Below are 27,271 nucleotides of genomic sequence, written 5' to 3'. Positions count from 1 at the left end.
GTTGTAAAAGTCTAAAAATCAGAAGATTTCGAACGTTTACTTTTAAATAATGGCTAATCTTACTCGACAGACATCAAAACTTGGACCACCTGATATCATGATCAGCTCAGACGAAGAGGAAGAGGTGAGTACTTGTTTAGCCTACACGATAATCGTGTCTTTACTGTACCCAAACATTTTCCTCCTCCTACTAATAATCATTACCCTTAAAACAACGTAAGGTTTCAATCTATAACAACTGGGCCATTCACTTATACTGTTATTTGACAAAGGCCAGAGTTGTAATAGCCCAGTGGACCAGTCTTATTTCATTAGGGATTTATCTATATCTCCTGTTGTTAATCTGTGGTTGACTTTACTACATTTTGATGTTGTAAGTTAATTTACAGGAATTTTGTGATTAATAGTAAGTCATAGAAATGTACTATACTCTACTTTTATGGAGTAAGCTGTTTAAATATTGTCCAGTTAAATAGCTACTGAGAGCACCTGCAATATAGAGTAGATTTATTTGTGAAACAAATAATTTTTTAGTTTGAAGTGTGTGTGTTTGTCAAAGAGATTTAGTTTGTCTCTCTATCAATCCTGTTTTTAAATCCGAACAAATTTTGTCACATGGATCATCAATTTCATGTAAGTTTGTAACAATGCTAAATATTGTTAATGGAGTATTGAACAAACAGCTTGTCCAGATTAACTCAAGATAGACTTGTGGTCAAGTTTAGAGGTCTCTAAACCTGCCCTTTAGAGACCACACTGTTACAATTCCTTTATTTATTTTTGAAGGGATTCTTATTGGCAGGATAGATACTGACATAGTAAACAATTTACATGTGCTATTCTGTAGTATATGAGTGTCTGGTTGCTTTGAACTGGACCTCAATTGAGATCATACTCACATTTAGTATAATTGTTTATAAAACTACATGTTATATTCTTTATTATATTAGTATCTGGTTGCTTTGAATTGGGCCTCATTTGATAACATACTCACATTTGGTTATAGGGTGTATATGGTTCTCTGGTACAGTTTGTTTATGAGTCGTGAGTATTGTCGACATAAACATTATGTTATGTTCCTGTACTTGTACAATTTGTGAACTAGGACTCTTGTTGGAATGTGTTTCTTTATTAAGGACAAAGATACTATTGTATCTCCATTGTAAGGGCTACTTAAGCTGTTGTCTGGAAGTGTTTGTACAATAGTCTCTGTTTGTTTGTTAGCTTGCACATGTAGTGTTTATATGATAATAAACATTGTTTTTTTCCGTGTATAATGATGTATATAATTCTATTGTCTTTATTGTTATGATTCTACAATAGAAAATAGTTGTGACAAATTGCTGAATTGTATCAAGTATATATATGTATATATTCTTTTTCCTGTTTATTGTTTTATTGTATCTCCTTTGGGTTTTGCTTTTTTAAAACAATACCCTTATCTTGGTGATTTTTTCTAATAATGTAATTGTGTCAATGACATCCTTTAATAGTGCTAGTTGTTATAGATATGTACTATTATAGTCTGTGGTATGTATATAGATTGCCTTTTGTGTATGTCAAGTTATTTAGTTATTTTTACTATGTAATCTGTGAATTACTTGCTAAATATTTTGTATACCATCTTCCTATCATCCATCTCTTTTTATTCATTCATTTGTGGCCTCAACTGTCCCATCCTGTGTGATGTCATATGTCATGCACTGGTGTTATATAATGGTTTCTATAGTATTACATTGAAGCCATTGTTATTGAAATAGTACTTGCATGTTTTTTTTAAAGGGATAGTAATTAATTTCTCAAATAAAAATTTTATCATTTCTTAGAAATTGATATATAAACAATGACCATATTGTTGATGTTATAAAATATTGTGATAGCATTGTCTGAGTCTATTGAGTTCATAGGTTATAAAAAAAACAAAGGTTATGTTTTAGATAGGAACCTGATTATAAGAAACAAGATTTTGTTTTGATAGATTAACACAACAATGATTTGTTTGTTGTTACAAACAAACTCTTCTGTCTGTTTTTTTTTTGATCTAACACAAAAAATGTTTTGCCTTACAATAGTAGCTTTCAATCAAAGAATTCTTAGTCATTGATTCACTGGGTCATTTGTTATAATACAAACATTGTCTGCCAAGTTATTCTATGTTACTATAGTAACCGATGTGGGTGGATGTTATTGGTCAATGGACCATACTGATGTGTATTGAAAACTTAGAGAAAATAACAGACCATACTATAAATGATATCATGATGATGTAATATAGTTTGACTAGACAAGTCTGGTTTAAGCAGATGACAGATTGACTCTGTCTCAAATCTATCTAATTCCTCAGTGTATTAGCTATGCATGCTAATTTTTAACATAGCACCACTTCACTACTATGGAGGAGAAAGACCATAACTTCCTGTAACCTAACAATATGGTTTATTAACACTCTACTTTGATATATGTAGGATTAACCTTTGGTCAGTGATATTTGATACAATGTATCTATTATATGTTGTTTGTAAAGAGATATCTGTTTATTTGGGTTACTATAAAAAATATGAAAAAAATGCTTTGTGTACTTAGATCCTAGTCACAACATTGTGTGTTTCCTGTAACTATTGGTTTGTTAATTCTATGGTGTATGTCATCTTATCTTACGAGCCCTATTATACATTTACATGTATTTCGTCCTATTATATGTACATGTATTACATCCTATTATATGTACACCCTATTATATGTACATGTATTACATCCTATTATATGTACACCCTATTATATGTATATGTATTACATCCTATTATATGTACACCCTATTATATGTACATGTATTACATCCTATTATATGTACACCCTATTATATGTACATGTATTACATCCTATTATATGTACACCCTATTATATGTATATGTATTACATCCTATTATATGTACACCCTATTATATGTACATGTATTACATCCTATTATATGTACACCCCTATTATATGTACAGTGTATACATCCTATTATATGTACACCCTATTATATGTACACCATACTACACCCTATTATATGTACACATACTACACCCTATTATATGTACACATACTACACCCCCTCAAGAGTATTCTCTCTGTACACAACATGTTTACAACTCAACTGTTAAAGCAAATAAACAGTTGGCGATCAACAGATATGTTAATTTATATATGTGTTTGTTATCATAACATAATATATTAATGAGATAGAGTATTGATAACAACACTATTAGAGTGAAGCAGTTGTTAAGATAATGACAGTGTTGCCAGTATGATGACCTTGTCACTCTGATATCAACACTTCTATATCATGTTAAAGTACTGTATGGATTATTATACACTAGACCAGTTGTTAGTAGCAATGTTGTTTACAAGATATTATACACATGTTGACTTAATACGTCAACAGTTACATCATAATTATTAGATCAAATGTTTACAGGTAGTTGTAAACTTGACCTGTAAACATGTTTACAGTGTCAAGTTGACACATGTTATTTTCAAAGAGCATTATCATAAGTCAAGTGTAGACCTTGTAAGTTATCTTTTAAATCAGTATGGAGAATGTTAAAGAGCTAGTCTTGTTCAATATAAATCCTCTTTCACTTGATGTATATAATCAATGTCTCTATCTCAGAATGAGTTGTTCATAATATGTTATGATTGTGATTAACTTTGTTATGCTGACCTCATGATGATATGCTGTTATTGATTATGAATATCTTAAATGTTATGAAACACATTGACTTTTTGTGTGGTAAATCATAGAATTTGATATTAATTGTCATCTGTTACATAACAAGATGTTCTTTAATTATATTCTAACTTATTGATAGATATAGTGTTTTTGTAATAGTAGAAATTAGAGGGAGTGTGATATAGAAAATGAAAATAAGTTTGTGTGGCTTTTACTAGACACCTTCAAAGTTATTTAGACTATTTTTTTTTGTAGTGTTGTTGCACTTGTTATTTTTGGCTCTATACATGTTTGTACTTGATGCTATGATCATTGGTTGTTCCCTATGATATAATGTGTACATACATGGTTGCTATGTGGGTCCTGGTAATACAAAAAACCAGCTGTTAAGTTATGTCTTAATGTCTTCATCTGTTAACAGAAACCTGTCAGTTGAGATTGTTTACTGTATTCCCAGAACAGTTGCTTGAGGTTTTTGTTACCCCTCCCTTCTCTCATGACCTAGAATAGCTACCATTAGTAAGCTCTAGACTAGTGAATATCAGTACTTACCACAGTGACCTAGGATAGCCACCATTAGTAAGCTCTAGACTAGTGAATATCAGTACTTACCACAGTGACCTAGGATAACTACCATTAGTAAGCTCTAGACTAGTGAACATCAGTACTTACCACAGTGACATATGATAGCTACCATTAATAAGCTCTAGACTAGTGAACATCAATACTTAACACAGTGACCTAGTATAGTTACCATTAGTACAGTACTTACCAGTGACCTAGGATAGCTACCATTAGTAAGCTCTAGACTAGTGAACATCAGTACTTACCACAGTGACCAACCTTTAGTAGCTCAAGATTAGTGAACATTAACACTTAACCACAATGACCTTGTTACTCAATACATTATAATACAATTGTGGTATTATGGTTAGTACCAAACTACAGTAGCACCTGATAATTTGTATATGTTGAAATAACTCACAGATGTTGTTTAGAAAATATACTTATGCATCCATTTAATTTTCATGCATCCATCTACAATCTATTTCTCCCATTAGTATGATGAGGACTTAAATAAAACCTTACCTCCTAACTTCAAATTTGGTCATCACCACTCAACAATGTCAATGCTCAATCCATCTCAGATGTACAACAATACACCCATTCCTATTGACCCTGGATCTCCTGGTAAGGGAGTTGGTCGTCTTAAACGAAGCAAGCCTGTCAACTCCTCTCAGAAACCCAATCGTTACCGTCAAATGGGAAAGAGTGATCCTTCATTAGTACCAGATGTGAGTGGGGATGACCCTGTAGTTATTATAATTAATTAACAGGATTATATTATAGCTAGTCTGTTTAATATAGAATGATGAGCTGTTTCATATAATGAATATTATTAAAATACTATCAATTTGTTATTATAGTATTCCAACCTCAGGCTATCTTATCATATGTACTGTAATAACTGTAGTGTTGTTGCTATGGTAATGGCAGGCACACTAATATGTTACCAAGGCGATTTTACATGAATTTTTATGAGAAAATAATGCCTATTGTTATCTTGGGACGTGTTTTAATGTAATGTCTTCCTGTTTTCATGGACATATGTTTACAGCTGTTGTCTTTTTATTATCTTTCTTTTAATATAGGAAGGGACCATTTATAGCCCCGAAGAAAGCTTTGAAGATCAAGATCAGTTAGATACCGAGTTATCTGACAGTTTAAGAGCTACACTAAGGTAGGAGAGAGAGAGAGCAGTTTACTATAATGAGTATAATATATATGAACTTTGTTACTTGACATTAATTGTCACTTTTTCTAAACAAACTGTTAAATAGGCCTATGGTTTAATATATCATGCCATGACTTATTACAATACCCTCCTCCTAACATGCTTTGTAACGCTTAGCTACACTACAAAGACACAATGATGATGTCATTTATTTGGTATTTGGTAATGCACTTTAAACTCACCTTTGATTGGTCTAGCATAGCTAGTATTTTTCTAGTAAATGTTAGTAGTATGATCATATCCTGTTTTAGTGTCACTTGTAGAGTCATGATATTTGTACTAAGCTATGAATTTTATTATCCCCCCCCCCTCTCTCTCTCTCTCTCTCTTTCAGATTACCAACTCGTACTCAAAGTTTAAATCAACCCAAGTCCCCTCGTTCTCCTCGTATCTCCTCTCCCTCTCCCTGTAAGCCACACTTCTTAACAACATCTCTTATATATTTTATTTAGGTGGTAGTCCTCGTACCTGGTCTCCGTTCTGTTAGCAATTTTGAACGATTTACTCATGGAAGAAGGTAACATCAAAAGTACCATTAATAATCTATTTATCCATATAGTTTGTAATATTGAAGTGTATTCTATCATAACTTATATGATGTTTTTAGTAGTTACAATAACGAGGTATTGTTTTTGGATGCCATTATTAAAACAACAAATTTGATTTATAAATGTAAACAAAATTTGTTTATATTTTTAGTGAACATTAGGTTTTTAAATTTGTGTGTGTGTGTGTGTGAGAGAGAGAGAGAGAGAGAGAGAGAGAGAGAGAGGAGAGAGAGAGAGGGAGGGAGAGAGAGACAGAGAGATAGAGACAGAGACAGAGAGACAGAGAGAGAGAGACAGGGAGAGACAGAGAGAGAGACAGAGAGACAGAGAGAGATGTAAATAGAACACTCACATATCATTAACACTTTTAGTAATATTAAAAAACAGACCTTCTATGTCAAACAGTTTCCACTAATTACTGTAAAGTTATTTCCTAATATTTAATAATCAAATTAATGTACCTTATATTAATAATTGTTTGTCATTGTATGTTATAAACATGTTTACTGTTTTTGAAGACATAGGTTTATCCATTCAGCTGTAATTATCTGTCTATCAAATTGCTATGTCATCCATCATTTAATTATTCATGCATCCATTTACCTAATCATGCATCCATTCTTTTATTGGTGGATCCATTTACCTAATCATGTATCCATTCTTTTATTGGTGGATCCATTTACCTAATCATGCATCCATTCTTTTATTGGTGGATCCATTTACCTAATCATGCATCCATTCTTTTATTGGTGGATCCATTTACCGAATCATGTATCCATTCTTTTATTGGTGGATCCATTTACCTAATCATGTATCCATTCTTTTATTGGTGGATCCATTTACCTAATCATGTATCCATTAGGTCTGAAATGAGAAGATGGTCTTTAGTGTCACAGTCTTCTGGTTACACAACAGGTGCTACTGATTCTCCTGCTTCCCTCTCAGTAAGTTTATTGTAATCTGATTGGTCAATGCGATTACCTCCCTTTTACATGTAGTCCTACCCATCTCAAGATAATATACATGTACAACATGAACATACTAACCAGGTCAGGAATTTACATGTAATAATAATAATAATACATGTGTTATTACTTGTATTGTTGTCATGTGATGTTTGGACGAGTCATAGGATTTGATATATCAGATGTCTTATCTGTTTAATGATAACTTTATATGTCCTCCTGATGACAATAGACATTAGTACTTACTACAGTGACCTAGGATAGCTACCATTAGTAAGCTCTAGACTAGTAAACATCAGTACTTACCACAGTGACCTAGAATAGCTACCATTAGTAAGCTCTAGACTAGTAAACATCAGTACTTACCACAGTGACCTAGGATAGCTACCATTAGTAAGCTCTAGACTAGTAAACATCAGTACTTACCACAATGACCTAGAATAGCTACCATTAGTAAGCTCTAGACTAGTAAACATCAGTACTTACCACAGTGACCTAGGATAGCTACCATTAGTAAGCTCTAGACTAGTAAACATCAGTACTTAACCACAGTGACCTAGAATAGCTACCATTAGTAAGCTCTAGACTAGTAAACATCAGTACTTAACCACAGTGACCTAGGATAGCTACCATTAGTAAGCTCTAGACTAGTAAACATCAGTACTTACCACAGTGACCTAGGATAGCTACCATTAGTAAGCTCTAGACTAGTAAATATCAGTACTTAACCACAGTGACCTAGAATAGCTACCATTAGTAAGCTCTAGACTTGTAAACATCAGTACTTACCACAGTGACCTAGAATAGCTACCATTAGTAAGCTCTAGACTAGTAAACATCAGTACTTAACCACAGTGACCTAGATTAGTTACCATTAGTAAGCTCTAGACTTGTAAACATCAGTACTTACCACAGTGACCTAGGATAGCTACCATTAGTAAGCTCTAGACTAGTAAACATCAGTACTTAACCACAGTGACCTAGGATAGCTACCATTAGTAAGCTCTAGACTAGTAAACATCAGTACTTACCACAGTGACCTAGGATAGCTACCATTAGTAAGCTCTAGACTAGTAAACATCAGTACTTACCACAATGACCTAGGATAGCTACCATTAGTAAGCTCTAGACTAGTAAACATCAGTACTTACCACAGTGACCTAGGATAGCTACCATTAGTAAGCTCTAGACTAGTAAACATCAGTACTTACCACAGTGACCTAGGATAGCTACCATTAGTAAGCTCTAGACTAGTAAACATCAGTACTTAAACCACAGTAATACTTCCATTGTGTTTATGTACTGTATTATTAATATGCATTAACGTTACCATAGCAATAGACAAAGCATTTTGTTTACAGAGAAACAGTGACAATGTAGTAACCAATTAGTCTTAACTTAATCTTCACATGACCACTTAACTAGTAATGAGTTAATAAAAATTGTTGAAATAACAAAATGGACCTAGCTGTATTATTTTAACATATCATATTATATGGCTTATAGCTGGTATGTAGAGCAGCTGGTGTTATTGAAGATATTATATAGTTTAATCATCTGACTGATTTCCCTGACATCCCACACATACTAAACTCAACAATTGTCACATTTGAACTTTGAATTTTTTTCCTAATAAGTCTATAACAGCAGACATTTCTAACAAAGTTTACATTTTTTAATAATTTTATTTATAGTTACCACCCACTACTCCAACACCTGAGGACTTTGTAAAGCTATCAAGACATTTCCGTAGTGACAGCAGTGGGAGTAGTAGTATTCAGGTCGATGATGATCACATTATGGCCGCACATCGAAATAGAGCTAGAAGTCTCAGGTATATAGGAATTACAACAATGACAGACTAATAAATACATCTTCTTTCTTTTCTTTAGTCCTGAACGTTCTCCAAGGGACAGTCTTATGGATCTTGATGATACTCAGATTATATTCCAGAAAAAAATTCCACGAGCAAAAGCTGAAATGGAAGCCCAGTTGACAACTTTTTTGAATGAGTTCTCTGAGAGTAATTGTCAGTTTTCAGATTCCATTGTCAACTTTGGTCGTCAACAGATTTGGGAATTTGCTCGAGAATTATTGTACAAATCACAAACTGAACATTTGAATAAAGATGTATTTATTGTGTTTTCCGAGAACATTCTACAAACTGTTACTAAAGTATGTTGAATGGATGGATGAATGGATGGATGGAAGGACTGATAGACAGATAAGTTGATTTTAATATCTGTATATAGGTTCGTGATCGTAATTTATCGGAATCTCCTGAAATGAATCAGTTAGTACGTAAACTGATGGTCATTATTTCAAGAGTTGCTAGACTTGTTGAAATCAGTGAATTTGATCCTAATGCTCTAAGTTCTAGTGTGTTACAATTATCTGGAGATAGTGGACAAGGAGAGAGTTCAGAATGGCTCCAAAAACTATCATCATCACACATGCCATATATATTGAATAGACTTAACCAAAGCTTGGAGAATTCAGATGGTGAGACATTTAAATTAACAAATATATTATATTTATGAGTTTTTTCCTTTCCCTCTGCTCACAGAAAGTCAAGCAAAAGTATTAAAAGAGAGACCATCTTCTCTCCATCTCTCACTTGATCAGGTATTTATAATATTTACTTGTTTAATAACTAATTAATAACTATAATTATATTCATAGATCCAACCAAGGAAAGAGGACTTTGAAGTAATAAAGATTATCAGCAATGGAGCTTATGGGTAAGTATATTAAGTTTGTCTTTTGATTGTCATATGATTGTCATGTGATTTACAGTGCTGTGTATTTGGTACGACATAAACAAACTCGTATGAGATTTGCCATGAAGAAAGTTAGCAAGAAAAGAATGATAATGAAAAAACAGGTAAACCATTATACCTATGTACCATTGTACTTGTGTACCAATAACCTATGTACCATTGTATCAATGTACCATGTACCATTGTACCCATGTACCATTGTATCTATGTACCATTGTACCTATGTACCATTGTATCTATGTACCATTGTATCAATTTACCATTGTACCTATGTACCATTGTACTATGTACCATTGTATCCAATACCATTGTATCTATGTACCATTGTACCTATGTACCATTGTACCTATGTACCATTGTATCTATGTACCATTGTATCAATGTACCATTGTATCTATGTACCATTGTATCTATGTACCATTGTATCAATGTACCATTGTATCAATGTACCATTGTATCTATGTACCATTGTATCTATATCAATTTACCATTGTACCTATGTACCATTGTACCTATGTACCATTGTATCTATGTACCATTGTGTCAATTTTTTATTGTAATAGGTTCAACAAGTATTTACAGAGAGAGATATATTGACTTTTGCTGAGAATCCATTTGTAGTTGGTCTTTGGTGTACATTTCAAACAAGAGAGTAAGGTTCTTTCCATTACTCTAATAATAATATCATTCTATTTATTAGCATCATCTTTATATGGTAATGGAATATGTTGAAGGAGGAGATGTAGCTACCTTATTGAAGAATATTGGATCACTTCCACTAGAAATGGCAACAATGTATTTGCAGAGACAGTACTTGCATTGGAGTACATTCATAGTCACGGTATAATACATCGTGATTTAAAGCCAGATAAGTAAGTATCTGAAAATATGTCTATCTTCCATCCATCCACTATCCATTTGTCCATTCAAAAAACCTTTCTCTTCTCTAGTCTCCTCATTACTTCTGAAGGACATATCAAATTAACAGACTTTGGACTCTCAAAAATTGGTCTTGTAAATTGTATGTCATGTCCAGACCACACCCACTCTTACTAATTGCATTCTTTTAGATACTGCTCATGTAATTGAAGATGCTTGGTCAAAAGATTTTCAATTTGTGGATCAAGAGGTTTATGGAACTCCAGACTACATTGCACCAGAAGTAATTCTAGGACAACCATATGGTTAGTCATGTGATGTATTCATATTACTTTTATTCCTTATAATTAGGATTTCCTGTTGACTGGTGGTCTATGGGTGTAATATTGTATGAAATGATTATGGGGGTAACCCCTTTTAACAGCTGTACTGTCCAAAATCTGTTTGATGAGATCACCAATGGTAAGTAACTAGTCCACATGGTAAATCATGTGACAAATATCATGTTAACAATTTATTGTTACTATCATGTGACCGTCATGTGATCTTTTAGAAAACCTGTCTATCGAGTTTCCAATAGAGGAAGATGAGGAAGAAATTCCTGAAGATTGTCAGAATATAATACGACAACTTCTTTGTCACAATCCAATGCACAGACTCGGATCCAGTTCTCGTGAAGGTGTTCGCTGAAGTCAAATCTCACGAGTTCTTTGCTGAAGTGGACTGGGATGATCTCCTGCGTATGAAGGCTGAGTTTTATACCTCAGCTACAAGGAGACGAGGATACCAGCTATTTTGATAGTAAGAATGGATAGATAGATATATAATGGATGTATATATAAATAGATACATATTAAAATGGATGTATGTTTTGTTGTTGTATGCGTAAATATGATGACATTTTATTTATTATTTTTTTGTCTACTCAGCACGCTCTGATCGCTATAGTCATGAATTTATGAGTGATGAAGAGGATGGAGAACCAGATCTTTTGGAACAACCCTTTGAAAACTTTTCATCAACAGCTCCACGAATGTCATCCTACCTTGACGAGACCTTCAAGTAAGACAGTCAGATAAGTGTACTGATAATGTTATCTTCTTGTAGGTTGTCGATTACTGAACCAAAAGACAGTAACAGAGATAGTGGTATTGTGGAACAAGAGACAAATATTCTTAATAAACCAATTGTCATTTAAAAGAGGCAAAGTACGAGAACTTGTTTCTTTTTTTGTTGTGACTATTCTTCTCTCTAGTAGTGAGTCTGGTAGTGTAGAAGATGAAGAAGATGAGAATATTTGTACCAATATTGATGACGCAGCTCTGAAGATGAACCCTCAACCACACCCTCTCAATCTATCACACCTTCAATTATGATGACTAGTCATGGCGATGAAGATGTTCCTCTCTCTCCATTAGAGCATGCTCGTCGGTCTGGCCATCTTGACGACATACAAATAAGATCCAATACAACACATGTTCAGTTGAGAAAGAAAAATGTCACTCTCCCAACAAGAGGTTCGTTTTGTAGTAATTATTGCAGGGGCCTACTATGGTGTAGCTACCTCTTCACCCTCAGTTGTTAATGTATGCGTACAACTGATATCAGGAAGGTAGCCATAGCAACTGTAAACCACACCCCTTATTATCCACGTCAGAATATTAGCTTTTTAAATCTTTATTCTGAGTAGAATGATGGGAACAGTCACCCATTAACTATAATGTAGTGGACTACTATATCTACTTATGCATATAGTGAAAAAATTATTTTAATATGTATAGTTACAGGTACAGGTGCTGAAGGTAGTCCTCGTAATTCAATGGCTGTCACTCCTATTGTGATCACTAAAGATCGTAAAGGTTATGGTATGGCATTGAAACCCATCAGAGTCTATATTGGAGACAGTAACAATTATCGTATACACCATATTGTACGAGTAAGTACAATACAATATTGTTATATTTAATTAAATTTCTTCTCTCTCTCCTTCGTCCCTCTCTCTAGTCTATTGACAAAGATGGTCCAGCCTGGAAAGCTGGTCTCAGAGCAAACATGTTAGTCACTCATATCAATGGAGAGGTATGTCAAATTAACTAGAATACAATTTAATAACTAGCTCCACCCTCTCTCATTTAGGCTATTACAGGTCTTCAACATGTCCAAGTAGTCAGTCTTATGTTAAAGAAAGAGACTAAAATAGATGCTCCTCAACCAGAACAGATCAGAAGAAGACGGGAAAGCAGTATCATCACAGTACATACAATTCCCTTAGACCAAACCAGTATTAGACCTGACGGTCGAAAGAGGATGCCGTGGTTAGGTCGTAGAATAGGTAAACTCTTACGTAAGCACTCCAGTCGTGTCAAGAAAAGACCTTCCTCTTTTTTTTCGGCGTTTCAAACCTTCAAACAGATTAGATACAATGTCTCATTCCTTTTCTAGTTCAAGTGGTACTCCCTCTCCAAAGCTCCCCTCCTCTCCTCGGAGGTCAGAGTCCATGAAGGATCGCATTGGTCGTCCTTGGCGGAAAAGTAATGCCACACCCAAACGTAAAACAAACTCCAGTTTCTCCTCTTGCTCGTTCTACCTCTCCTGTAGCTCTTTCAAGTGTCATTACACCAAATAGCAGTCCTCCTGGCTCCACCCAAAATCTTTCTTCGACCACACCTCCTAATTCTCCACCCACCAATCCTAAAGATCGTCACAGCATGTTTGTAGAATCATCATTGTTGACTCAGAAAAATCCATGAGTACAAGCGAATTATTTTTGACAGCTGGTAAAAGGACTTCACCCCAAACATCTCCATTATTAAAAAGAGCTGTCTCTCCATCTCCAGAACAGCAGTTAAAACTCTCAAAGCATCGCAGATCAAGTACTTTAGAACGAAGCACAATGCCACGCGTTAAAAACACAGACACCAGTGTCAGTTTCATCATGTAAATAATAATTATGTTTAATAGTTGAATATTTTGTTGTTGCCTGTAAAAATCATCTGTTGTTGTTGTTGTTATTGTTGTTATTGTGTTGTTGTTATTGTTGTTATTGTGTTGTTGTTGTTGTTATTGTGTTGTTATTGTATACATTGTCATCATCTATCTCATTTGTCTACACTGGTATGAATAGTCTTTTTTTCTGTACAATTATGTGATATTTCTATTATTTGAAAAATATTACCTCATTATTGTTTATTATTAATTCATCAATACATGTTTCTTTACCAAAACAATGTGGCAATTAATTGTTATAGACTATGATAAATTGCAGGAGCATACTACCTTGTAAAGAAAATCTTGATCTGCATTTGAGAATACATTACCTTGTGCATTTTGATGTTTTTTTTTTAATATAAGTTGTGCTAATTGTATTTATAACTATAATATTAAAATTATAATTACTGTACCTCACTAAAAATTAATTGAAAATATATTATTAAAGTTGGTCTGATGTATTGCGCATGCGCAAATGTTTTAAACAAATTAGGCGGGGTTTATCTTTTTCCATTCAGTGAATTCAAGTTTGTGTGTATGTTATAGAGAAGAATACTTCACAGTGACCTTGTCTTGTAATTTAATGGAGCGAAAACAACGAAGAAAACATGTCGGAGAGTATGCTCTTTTAATGGGGTAAGTCTACAACCAATATTATCAACAATGTATTTATAATTATATTACAGTGTGGATTATACTTCAAGAAAATCTCTTGACGTAATTCTGATGGGTTTTTTGAACCTATTAGGGAATTTTTCGAACAAGCCATGTCAGATAATGAAAGTGATTGTAAGTAACCAATGTTTGCTTTGTGTGTGTTAATATAAAGTGTTTGGTAGTACAGTGTAATACTATCGTATAAAACTATTGATAACTCATGTACTTAGAGTCTCAGGTAAAAATGCCATCATTATTTTATTTCAATACAAAATTATACATTAAATTTAGGGTAATATAGGCCTTTAAAATATAACTTTTTTTCTAACCAAAATTTTATGTTCTCAAAAAAGAGCCATATAGCCGTATCTAACTGTAAAGTGACTATGTTTAATATTATAGTGAGTACTGAGTCCCACGGAGAGATCTTGCAAGCTGAGTTGGCAAAGCTAAAAGCGCAGACTATGGCAAAGAAGCGTAAGATTGATTTTGATGCCAAATCCTCTCCAAAGACTCATCCTCGTTCACCTATTGAAACTAGGTCTGTTGTAACAAGATCTCAGTTTAATGCTTCATGTAATGAAACACCAAAGACTCAGAATTGTTCACAAGACAATCTAAATGAAAACTCAGCCTGTTGCTTCAAGATCTAGGTCAAATGCCAAATCTCCAAGTGTTCATGCTCATCCACAGGTTGAGAATCAGTCTGTTGCAACAAGGTCTCAATCAAAAACTGAATCTCCAAGTGCTCATGCTCATTTACAGGTTGAAAATCAGTCTGTTGCAATGAGGTCTCAATCAAAAACTAAATCTCCAAGTGTTTGTACTCTCGTTCACAGGTTGAGAATCAGCACATTGCAACAAGGTCTCAATCAAAACTAAATCTCCAAGTGTTCGTACTCGTTCACAGGTTGAGAATCAGCACATTGCAACAGTCTCAGTCCAATACTGAATCCCCAATTTCCTTTGAGACTCAGTCTGTTAATGTTGACAGTGGGACTACCAATCTCAACCCAGTCACAGGACTCAGTCTCAAACGAGTACTCCTCAAATTATAACAACTCCTGATTATCACTGAGACCCTTACCATTGAGGTATGTCCATAAATGTAGTATCAACATGTTATTTTTTGATTTATAGATTGTCTTTTAGCAATGATACAACTACTGTTAATGATGAAGTCGTGTTACATTCAGATACTGTTGAACAATTTAATCATAAACCAGTGGACACTGAAGAAGGAAATGAAGAACTAACATATGAGCCCAAAACATCTCTGAGGAAGAAAGGAAAGAGAAGGAAGCGTTTGACATGTCCCCCACACACGACCTGCAATTTCAAACAAGTTATCTTCCATGGAACTGAATGACTCATCAGTACTGGTAAGAGAGAGACGGAAAAGGCCACCTCCTCGACTTTCAGTAAGTACAAGGTCAAAAAAATTCACTGAATACAAAAAAAGAAGATAAGAGAAGAGGGTAAGTTCCTTTCATTAAAAATGTTTTTAATTGCTTTATTTGTAGATCTTGATGATAATACAATTATGAGTGTGGGTGGGAAATATTTTAAGAGGATAAGCCTAAAACCTCGTTCTGATATCACACCAGGTGTAAGGCGTAGTAAGAGGACTCGTGTCCAACATTAGAACCTGGTGAATACTTGGAATACGACCATCACTGGGGTATCACTCCAAGCAAAACTATTGGTAATGAGAAAATATTTAGCAATAATTTAATCTTTGATGTTGTTAGGTGCTGAAGCTAAGTACGTCTTAAAGCCACTAGATCCTACCACACCACATAGAAGACATACAGTATCTAAAACTAAAAAGCAGTTGAAAAAAGATGACTTAGATAAGTTATGTTATATTAAAGTTAAGTAAGTGACAGATATTAATTAAACTAATCCAGTGATTTGAACTCTTATTAGCTAGTCTGGTTAAAGTAATAAAGTAATATGTAGATACAATGTCTGTGAGTAGGCTGGATAAAGTTCAGCTGGTCTGGGTCTCTGTCAATGAATATATCAAGTTACCTGATAGAATAGTCTATAAAAGAGGGTGACATATTGGGTGGTTCTTGGTGTAACTTCACTCTGATGACATCATCATTAAATGACAGGTAGTGATGTCATCATATATGATGACATCATCTAAATCCATCACCTACACCCTAAACCAAACGTTATGACACATAGTGATGTCATCATCATAGTACAAGTTACATCATCATAGAAGTTACACCAAGAAGGACCCGACATATTTAATTGGTATAGTAATGATATTCTTACTCATTTTTATCAAAGGAATTTATTTCTGTACAAGATCCTGAAGGTGATGGAATAATTGATTTTCGTATTGGTAAGTTATGTTAAAGCTATTATCAAATTATTAATCTTATCCAGTTTATCCCTTATCGGAGACCACAACCCACTAATACTAAGGGTCTGACATTCAACCTGATGATGATGTCATTATTAATAGAGTTATGTCAGCAGAGGAATTTCAAATTGGTCATTTGGAATTGAAACGATATGCTGAAAAGCCTCGTTCTAGAAGTGCACAGAGTCACATGGTAAAAAATTTAAAGTATCTGTTGCTCTCTCTCTCATTCTATTATCAGATATTTAATGTTATTAAAGGAAAAGTACTGGTGAGTATTAATGACCATGAGTTGGTTGTTTCTGCTAATGACTTCTTTCGTATACCTCCAGGTAAGGTTATATTAGGAATGAATTGGTGAGTCTCTCTCTCTCTTTCACACACACACTCTAGAATCTGTTTTATGGTCTAAACCAATACTCAGAGATCATCAGCAATACTAACATATACTATTGTAAAAAACAAAAAACAATACAACTTAAGATTTTTGTAAACAATGTAAGTTCTACACAAAGAATAGGTTGATTGTGTAAGTACAACAAAAGAGAGAGATAGACACTAACAGGAAGATACCACATGTAAGTAAATATTTCCAGTTTTAATTAATAAACTCCTATATCAATCATCATCTCGAAAATCTTGTTGTAAGAGAAAGTTGGCAGCCAGCTCTTCATTTTTGTCACATGCAAAAATACGCCTGAATTACCATACGTTCTGAAAAATCCCATGGCTTTCAACTAAAGGGGAATACAAGCACATTTTACTAATGATCCCTAGCCCAAAGTGTTAATATGCCAACTAGGCTTACACAAGATAAACATACCCTTTCTATAGCTTCCTTTCTTGAGGAGTAACTTGGATAGCCACAGTACCAGGTGGCATACCAGGCTGTCCTGATAAGATCCCACCCTCACCTTCTCCTGCACTACTTCCACTCCTCCTCCACTGGCATCAGGAGCATTGAGCAAATCAATAAACCTTTGTTGGTTTTGAGTAATAACCTGTATTAATAAAAATATTCGACTAAATTAATACATCATTTATAGATGTCCTCAAAATGGTAGCTCTTAAAAAAACACCTGTTTTAATGACTGCTCTTTGATTATCAAAGTGGGAAGTAAAATATAAGTATGATAGTCAACTGTCTACCATCTGATGAAATGATTAAGCTATCAGAGGAGATTAAAATGGATCAATGTACTACTCTCTAGAATAAAGTAGCCTTTATTAGACTACAGTCCCACTTATCAACAAGTAGCTTATAAATCTAGTAGTATTGTACTTACTCGTAAAAAGGTCTGGATTAGATTGTCCTATTTCCTGTAACAATGGTTGTAACAAAGCTGGATTACGTTGAATTTCACGTCTTAATTGTTGAAACTGTGGCAATGAATTCAGTGCACTAAGAGATCAACTGTATACAGTAAGTATTTCAAACTAAGCATATCAACTAGTACCACACTACCTCCTGTTGTCCTGCTGAGGGTTGCTGCTCCCCACCAGGTTGTCTGCTAGGTGATTGGGATTGACCAGCAGTGGGTGGAGGGGCACCAGCTCCACCCCCTTCTGCAGGTGTGTCCTCATACATGGGAGGCATGGCAAATCCTAATATCAACAAAACAATAAATTCTTTATATCTAATAGGGGGGAGAGAGGGAGTACACTTACGCCCATAAGGTTATTCAACAGCCCTATCTGGATTGTTAAAACTAGCTTGTAAAGCAACGTACAACCTTCTCTCTCTCAAACCCCATGCTCATTAAATTTTCAACAGCTCGTTCATATCTGTACCAGTAACTGAAATGAGATCACATGACTATCACAAGATTTTCATGTGATTATTAAACTTGCCAAGAATTGATGAAGCTCGTTCCCACTCACTCATTGGTGTAGGCGTGACTTCTGAAGCACCAGATGGTTGTTGTTCTGACGAGTCTGTAGTTGCTGTAGCAGCTGAAGTTGTACTAAAGGAGAATGCCAAATCATAGTGACTTCTTTCTTAATGACAAACCTCTGTGTTTCCATTGGTACACTGCTAGGGGTCACATAGAGCTGTATCTTCTGGTTGGTAGGCAGGGGGAGTTTGTCTTGAGGTGTACTTGTTATAGACTAGAGGCCGTTCTATTACTTTAATATCATACGAATCTACTGACCTTGGTGGGTTTTGTAGGTGCTGATGGTTGAGCAGTGCCTTTACTTTTACTTACCATAACTACTACAAAATTAGACTCTTGTATTTTATAATCACTTAATGGCTGAGGGTCATTTAATATCTTTCCTATAATAAAAAAATGTTGAAATAAAAAAGGAAAAATAAGCCCCCAGAGAGATTCGAACTCTCGACCCCCTGGTTTACAAGACCAGTGCTCTAACCGCTGAGCTATGGAGGCACATTCAACTGAACTTTAAATGAGTGGATTACATTCTAAGAGTGGGGTCATCTCCTTACCTGCATAAATAAGTTTTAGTCCGCTGCAGGAAAAGCAGATCCCTGCGTCTCCTCTATCTTCTGTTTTAAGCTGTTACCTTAAAAGGATAAAAATGCATTCAATTTAATATTGTGTATCAAGGTATGGTCACCAACAATTAAATGCTAATAGTTGTCATAATTACATCTCATAGTTATGATTTTAATCATAGTGCACCATACCGTCTTGAAGTAAATTTTATTTGGATAAATTAGTCAGGTAGACTCCTATGACCAAAAGTCATTCTTATAATATTTTAATTAGAACAAAGTGATAATAGCTTTCAGAAAAGTATTTAACACATTTCAAAGTTTAGTATTTAATTTGTCATTACATCTCCTCTTGTGTAAATTAGTTTGATAATTATCAGATAATAAGCTCTAAGAAGGACTATTAACACATCAAATCACATTTTGTTTAAACCCTCCCCAAGAAAAACTTCTATTCTATTGTAAGGTTACACCAATAATCAATGGTATATCAATACATGTGATTACAAGTCTACATACATGTACTACTCACAGTCTCTGATTCATCTATCTCAATTTTTTTTGTTAAAAGTTTTCTGTTGTAAAGTCTTGATTGTGATAAACATTTTGGATATCTTTGAAAGTCTTGCCTACGATAACCACTAAAATATCTCACAAGAGAGTCCAATTACTCGTCTTCTTGCAGCAGTCTGACAGATGGGGATGGGTTTGTCTAGAAGGATGATCAAGATGATTCAGGATGAGATAACAAAATCACGTCTGCGCATGCGCAAAACTATTGCCCGGAAATTATAAGCAAATGGCTAAAGCAATGACACCTACTGGACTACCCTAATAAGTTAGTTCATGAACTTAGTGGTCATCAAGGCGCCATTAGAGAGCAGTGCGATTTAACCGTTAAGTTACTTATTAAAACACGAATAAACAATTATCTTCTTTCTCTAGGAAATGGACAATATTGTATGACCTGGTGGTAGTGATAAACTGTACATTTATGGAACCCTCATCGTGCTGAGTATTCAAGACATATAAAGGTCCAGGACAGGAAGTCTTAGATGGCAGCAGCGTATGTTACTATGGTAACCAATTGTACATGTCAAGTTCTATTTAGTGCACATGATAATGGCCGATTGGTGGGTGGTGGGAGGGATAAGATAGTATATTTGTTGGATGTGAGTACTGGCAACCATCAGGAAATACACGAGGCACTATGGAGTAAGTTGTATAGCAACTTTAATGGATACATGGAATATTGAATGGTATAACTGTTATATTTAATGGATGCATGATGTATTACATGGATTCACTCCCCACTAAATAGGACGTTAATTGCATCAAGTTTAATGAAGAATCCACTTTGATATTATCAGGTATAATGCCTCTCCAATTGATCTAAGAATTTCATACTATTCAGACAGGTCCTATGATTCAACAGTACGGGTATGGACTGTAAAGCTCGTACATATGATCCTGTACAAGTTATGGAAGATGCTAAAGATAGTATAAAACATCAATATTTTTATCAAATCATGAAATACTTACTGGGTAAGCCCCTGTTCATTAGTACTTAATTGCAAAAAATACGAAGTTACAGAGTCCGTCCATTTAATTGGTTCTTAATTGCTACAATTGAAATCATGACGTAAGACCTATTAATTATTTTGGTTATTGTCCCTCAGATCAGTTGATGGTAAGTTCGACGTTATGACATACGTTTTGTAAAATATATGCATTGATACAATTGGACGTAAGTAATTAACTATTATTATTAATGTAAGTTTAATAACTTGTGGTTACTAGAACCAGTACGAGTGTCGGATTTTCACAAGATGGTCTTTGTGTCTAGTGTCTTCGTTAGATAGTCAGATAAGATTATTAGATAAAGATAATGAGAATTACTTAACACGTAAATCTGTCCATTTATTAAACCTATATAATTATCCTTTACATTATTATATCTAGGTTCAAAGGTCATCATAACACAGACTACAAAATTGACAGCTGCTTAACACAAGACGACGCCCACATTTTTAGCGGGTCTGAAGATCAAAATTTATTTCTGGGATTTAGTTGAGGTATACCCCTAATTATAACATAATTTAAATTGGAGTTTGATTGTGTACAGGGTACTGTAGTATTGACATTAAATCAGTCAACAGCTGGAACTTCTGTTATAGTTTATAGTCTCTCATATCATCCTCAACATCATGTTTGTTAACTGTTGGATCACAAGGACCTGTCCGAGTTTGGAAAAGACCGGAAGATATTGAAGAAGAGGATGATTAGCAGATTAAAACACACCCACTTATAGAAAGAAGACAGAACCAGCTTTTTTAAAATGACCCATTGGTACACCTTTTATTAGAACACCTTAACTAAGGGTGGGGGGGGGGGGGGGGGGGGGGGGGGGGGGGGGGGGGGTCCTTTTAAGGGTTAATAATTAACATCAGGATTGCATTTTATCTTGTGCAGTCCTTTCAACATTGTTTGATGTTTTTATTTGTCTTTAAATCATCAGAATATGTTTAGTTTGTTGAGCAAGTTTTTTGCTTTGCGTAACAATTCTTCAGACTTTTTTGATCTCTTATCAATTCCATCTCCAAGTCTTAATATCCTACTAGCATTGGCACAACCCCAAGAGTGACCAAGATCACAACCTTTAAGGGAATATAGTAAAGCCTTCTTCATATCTTTTGGTATATCATCTCTACCTTGAAGATAAACATGCTCATATAAAACATCCATTTTTAAAATCTCCTTTGCAAGAACGTTGAAAAAACTTGAGAGCTTTTACATGATCTGGTGACATATTATTATATCCATTTTGATACACTAATCCGGCATTGTTACACCACCCATTGACCCCATATCACATGCTTTAGTAAACTGCTCTAATGCTGTTGACAAATCTTTCTCAACACACTGTTTAAAGAAAGACTTAAATAAGTATCATCTTCTAATATGCCAACTGACCCTTGCCTGTTAGATACATGTTTCCGAGAGCCAGACAGCTCTCGGGGAATTTCATCTCATCACAGCAAGTTTGAAAAAGTTGTAATGCTTTAACAGACTCTTTCTTGACCATTGTTAAATATTCAGCAGATTTGATGGCAGCTATGATATATTTATAAGGAGATAAAAGGAACTTTATTTTTAGTTCATATACCTTCTGGCTTTTTGTCATGGTACACAGTCATAATGAAAAACTGCCCCTAATTTTCCAAATATTCTTGAGCTTTTGTCTCATCAGTCTCCTCCATAATCTGATAATAATTAAGATTAATTAATTAATAACTCATGAATATCGTTAGCACGTGCATCAGGGTCAACTTTCACACCAGCAAGAACACGTTACATAGACAAAAACAGATGGAAGTAGTTCCAATCACTCAAGCTGAAAAAGATTTTGCAGATTTTTGCAGTGGAGAAAAAGACCCTCTTCTAGATTTCATCAAAGAAGACACAGTAGCATTGACCAGCTCACCCGTCCTAGTCAAAACATCCGATTTGAGAACACGTATCATTAGAACCTCATAAGACGTTCCCATATGCTAAAAGCACATTCTATTATCACTAATTATTAGAAGTACTTTGGTAGATGTTAAATATGATTCTACAGAATGTGCTCAACTCGCACTATCTCTAAGTGAAAAGATTAAAAATCAAATGAAAGAATTAAATGTTCCTCGTTACAAACTGGTCTCTCTAGTTTCATATCGGACAGAAAAATGAACAAGGACTGTCTGTTGGAAGTCGATGTCTTTGGAACCATGAACAAGATACATATGCATCTGCTAGCTACTCTAACAGGATCATTATTTGCAATTGGGACAAGTATATGCATGTTACTTTGAGTAACTCCAATACAACTATAATATTAAGATTATATATTTAATTTAATAACTATTAATACTATAATGTACATAAAGAAATGGTTGAAAGTACCTGCATGTATTATGGAAACAGGTCATACAAAATAAATCATAATTATTATCTTCACTATAAAATTTTAAATGATAGAAAGTGACTCACAATTAATTAATATATAATTATTAACATTTATTAATGGCAATAATGGCTATTAATTACAGCTGCTATGTTGCTGACTTTGCCTGATGATAAAACTGATCACGTATTTTACCCAATCCATCCAACATTGTGTCTAATGTCTCCTTACTAAACTCAACATTAACTGTACGTATCACTGGCATATCAGAGACAGTATCAGGAGAAGACTGCACCTGAAAAAATTGTAACTTGTGTATTTAGAAAGGACAAAGTATGAAAAACTTGATCTAGTCAAGTTCTTTCACTTTCTATTATTATATATAAGAGACTTAACTTTTATTATTTTTTTTAGACCATCATTTTACACAAAATATTCCATTTATAAAAATCAGCTATTTTCTATCTTTATAGACAATGATAGCTTTTACTACTTTCATTTGTACAAGACAGGTCGGTGCTGCCATACGTGCTACATTATCTGAGGCAGACTTAATGTCCACTCTCAAATCAAAGTCAACAAGACGTGGTAAAGATACTACAAGAGAGAGAGAGAAGAAGGAAAGGGTCAGCACATCATATAAAAATAATGGATATATACCTTGTTGTTTTAATACTTGAGACTTCCATTCAGATCTATAGAATTATAGAAGATACATTATTGTATATTAAAATACCAGCTGGTACTGGTTATAGGCAACTTTATAAATTACTCACATATTTTAGTTATTTGTCTGACAATAACTTCTTTAAATCATTATGAAAATGCTCTTAAAAAAGAATATACAAATCAAAATTTTGACTGATAATGGCATCAATTTTACTTGGGAATAATTTTGCTATCTGTGAAGGTTCAGTTAATCCTTCATATAACACTGTTCTAAGTAATAATGTCACTGACTGAAATAGCTATATAAAATGGAATGAGAATGAGTTGGTAGTATGAGACTGAGGATGAACATGAGGAATAGGAATGAGACTAAGGATGTAACATAGAATATTGCAATAGCTACATAACAGGAGCAGGAATGGAATGGATTGGGTATGAGACCTTGACTGCTTCCAATGGTTGGATACCTAAATTTTTAGCTATGATGCTAGGACTTCATCTGGAACTAAAAACATAGACGTCGTAATTAATAAGAGGGGTGTGGGGCATGTACCTTTCCCAGTCCTATGAGTAAACCCCTCCTTACAAATACCAATTACTGTAGTCTTTGATTGCGCCTAAGATAAGATTTGTAATTATTTCATCATGATAATATTGTCAGTAATATATATATTGTAATAGACACAACACACAAGTCATTTCGTAGTAGTGAAATGATCTAATCCAAATTTATCAGAGTTGTTAATTCATCGTGCGTTCTAATAGATATTGTATATTACTTACTTTTAGTAGGAACTCGAAGGCAGCAACTTCTTCTGAAGATAAAGCCATTTTGTTTTTCAACTTGGGTGTGTGGCTCAAGTGCAAAATAATTAATGGGTTGTGCGTCAATCTTAATTAGAATTTTATTCAAACTATGCGGTATGAAAGAGAGGAGGTGGATGAATCGTAAGAGGAAGAGTACTTCAGTAGAGAAATGAAGAAGAGGAATGGACAAAATGAGGAAGAAGTAGTTGGTTCCTTTACCAACTGATGTGTTTGACGACAGTGAAAATGCACACCAGACACAAAGAAAATTAAAAGTAAATAAAAACATTTATTGTAGTCACATGGACAACACGTGATTTAGGTAGCTCATTTTGTGTGTCATTCATTACTAATTGAGATTTGCCTTATGAGTGGATTCTATTTGGAGAACTCTCCCCGCGGCTTCAATGTACGAGAAAAGTTATATGCATCGTGACGGTGTCTACACATGTGAGATGCACTAAGTAAGTGGGTGTGTCATTTAATGGTAACGACACGCCCATATTTTATAGAACTGAGTTCATTGTGACTGCTAGCTGTGAGGACATGTTAAATGGAAGAAACAACAGAAGGGGTGGAGTTTGTTCAAGCACTTTAGAGCTAATTTAGGTATGGAATGGTTAGAGATGGATATCACAATGTCTGACCTCTATAGGTAACATTGAGTCCCTAGCAACCAGTGTAGATGGTTTTTTAATGAGTACAGCTGGTGAAGATAAAGCATTAAAAGATTTGATGTTTTAAATTTGGTATGTTCTTCTCTCACACGCCCACACATATCAATATAATTTAATATTTTTTTTAGATATGATTAATATTCCTTTCCTTTTTTGACTTAAACTACTTACCAGGTTGTTGTGAATGGATTTATTCTGGAGGAGTGCTACACCCAGCTCTGCTTGGTAAGGATGCATGAACAGATGACTGGTATCTTTAATAATCTATAGTGCTGAGAAGGAGGCCCTGTAATTCATTGTATTTGATGGCCCGAGGTCCTAATGAAGAGATTGCTGTATTAGATTAAAATACATACTAACCACTTATTTTATGAAAGTAAGAGAAATAATTTCTTTCTATATTCTCTCTCTCCCTTGCTGCCTCTTCTCCTCATAGTATAATCCTCTTATGATGTCATAATATCATGGATCACTCTGGTATGTTAGAGTACTGGACAGGATCTTCAGGTTCTTATAGTTTTCCTAAATCCGTCAAATTTGATTCAAACTTGATACTGATTTATATGATTTTGTTAAGGTACTAATTAACAGATACATTATAAAATAGATTTCAATCTCCTTTTGCGCAGCATAAGACCACACCATATCACTAGCATTCTCTCCAAATGGTAAAACTCTTCGTAACAACAGTTCATGATAGAAAGGTATAAAATAAACATGTCATAGTGACTATCTTTCTCTCTCTCTAATACAAGGTTAGAGTATACCATTTCGTTAACTGGTAAGTTATATAGAGTTTTTGATGAAGTCACTCAATATCGTTACTCAGTTACAACAGGTATAATATAGCTCATTATATATTCATTATTATTGTCTTTATTGTAGGCCACACCCCAACTCTCGAATATGGAATTTGGACGACGTTTAGTATGGAGAGAAACTGGAACGTATTATTGCGCTACTTCCTCATCAATGCTTGTATGTGTTTATAAGATCATGTTTGTTATTGTCATTTATCCTTTTATTTAGTATTTGATGAGAGTGGTAATTTTGTTATTTATTCTACAAGAGGGAATTAAAGGTAACAAATAAACAATATAACAGTAAATTAGTATTATCTCCTACAGTATTAACCTTATCACTAACAAATGTGTCCGCATACTAGGCAAAGTAATGAAAACAATTGTTGCTATAGCGATATCTCTACTAATATTAAAGTTGGTAAACAATTGTTGCTATAGTGATAATCTATAATATTAAAATTGTCCATAATTTTATCATGTTATCTCACCATAGGAAGAGAAGGTCAGATATTTACAGCTGGCCTCTATCAAGGTAAAGTTGGAAAAACAGACTCTAAGTAATTGTAAGTACTTGTAATAAGAGAGTTTAAAGGTCAATGGTTGTCATAGGAAACTGAGATATCTGATAATCCAGCTCTTCAACGAGATTTGTCTGATCCAACTATGATATGTACAGCTTACAAGAAAAACCGGTTTACCTGTTTACTCGTAGGGACCCTGACGATACAAAAAGGGTAAAGTAGTGATTGATACATTTTTAATATAGGCTCCTCCCACTTTTTAGGAATGAAGGAGAACGGGATGTATTTATGAGAAATTCCTTCAAAAGAAGAAATGATGGCAGCCCACAGGTTAGTAGATAAGGAAGGTACTTGTATTATGATTCAACTTGGGATGGGCGTGGATAACTTATATTTAACTCTTTAGTTGTACATGTGATTGTCACATTATCTCTCTTATTATAGGCATAAGTACAAAGTAGTTTTGTCAGTTCAACTGCCACAATAAACACAACAATGGGAGAAATATCTATTAATTATTTCCTGAATAGTAGACATATTGTCTAAAGGATTATAAATAAAGGTACTTACCTTTACTATTGTTGTATGGTTGTCCAAAACAGTAGAGAAGTTGTTTCATTCTAGTAATGGGGTACTATACAACCATATTTTCATGTGTTATAAACAATTTATGATCAAAAGGC

General features: G+C 34.2%; 1 protein-coding gene and 1 non-coding gene across 2 annotated transcripts; one reads left to right on the top strand and one right to left on the bottom strand.

Moving 5' to 3' along the window:
- The first annotated feature begins 49 nt into the window (after positions 1–49).
- Positions 50–15,209, top strand: LOC121391856 (microtubule-associated serine/threonine-protein kinase 3-like). Its single transcript, XM_041523336.1, is given in 19 exon segments — positions 50–124; positions 4,777–5,010; positions 5,368–5,456; positions 8,916–9,198; positions 9,706–9,764; positions 9,820–9,907; positions 10,367–10,457; positions 10,508–10,600; positions 10,603–10,675; positions 10,754–10,824; positions 10,874–10,987; positions 11,034–11,144; positions 11,236–11,369; positions 11,371–11,436; positions 11,438–11,483; positions 11,612–11,744; positions 13,125–13,231; positions 14,730–14,868; positions 14,975–15,209. Coding segments are annotated over 19 exon segments (2,241 nt in total).
- Positions 15,210–19,023: 3,814 nt separating this feature from the next.
- Positions 19,024–19,097, bottom strand: Trnat-ugu. The gene has a single exon. It is a non-coding gene; the product is annotated as a tRNA-Thr (tRNA).
- Positions 19,098–27,271: the final 8,174 nt, after the last annotated feature.

Source organism: Gigantopelta aegis, unplaced genomic scaffold, assembly GCF_016097555.1.
Source record: "Gigantopelta aegis isolate Gae_Host unplaced genomic scaffold, Gae_host_genome ctg3023_pilon_pilon, whole genome shotgun sequence".
Taxonomy (NCBI): domain Eukaryota; kingdom Metazoa; phylum Mollusca; class Gastropoda; order Neomphalida; family Peltospiridae; genus Gigantopelta; species Gigantopelta aegis.
Note: the sequence above shows the minus strand (reverse complement) of the source record. Positions and strands in the feature narration are given on the sequence as shown.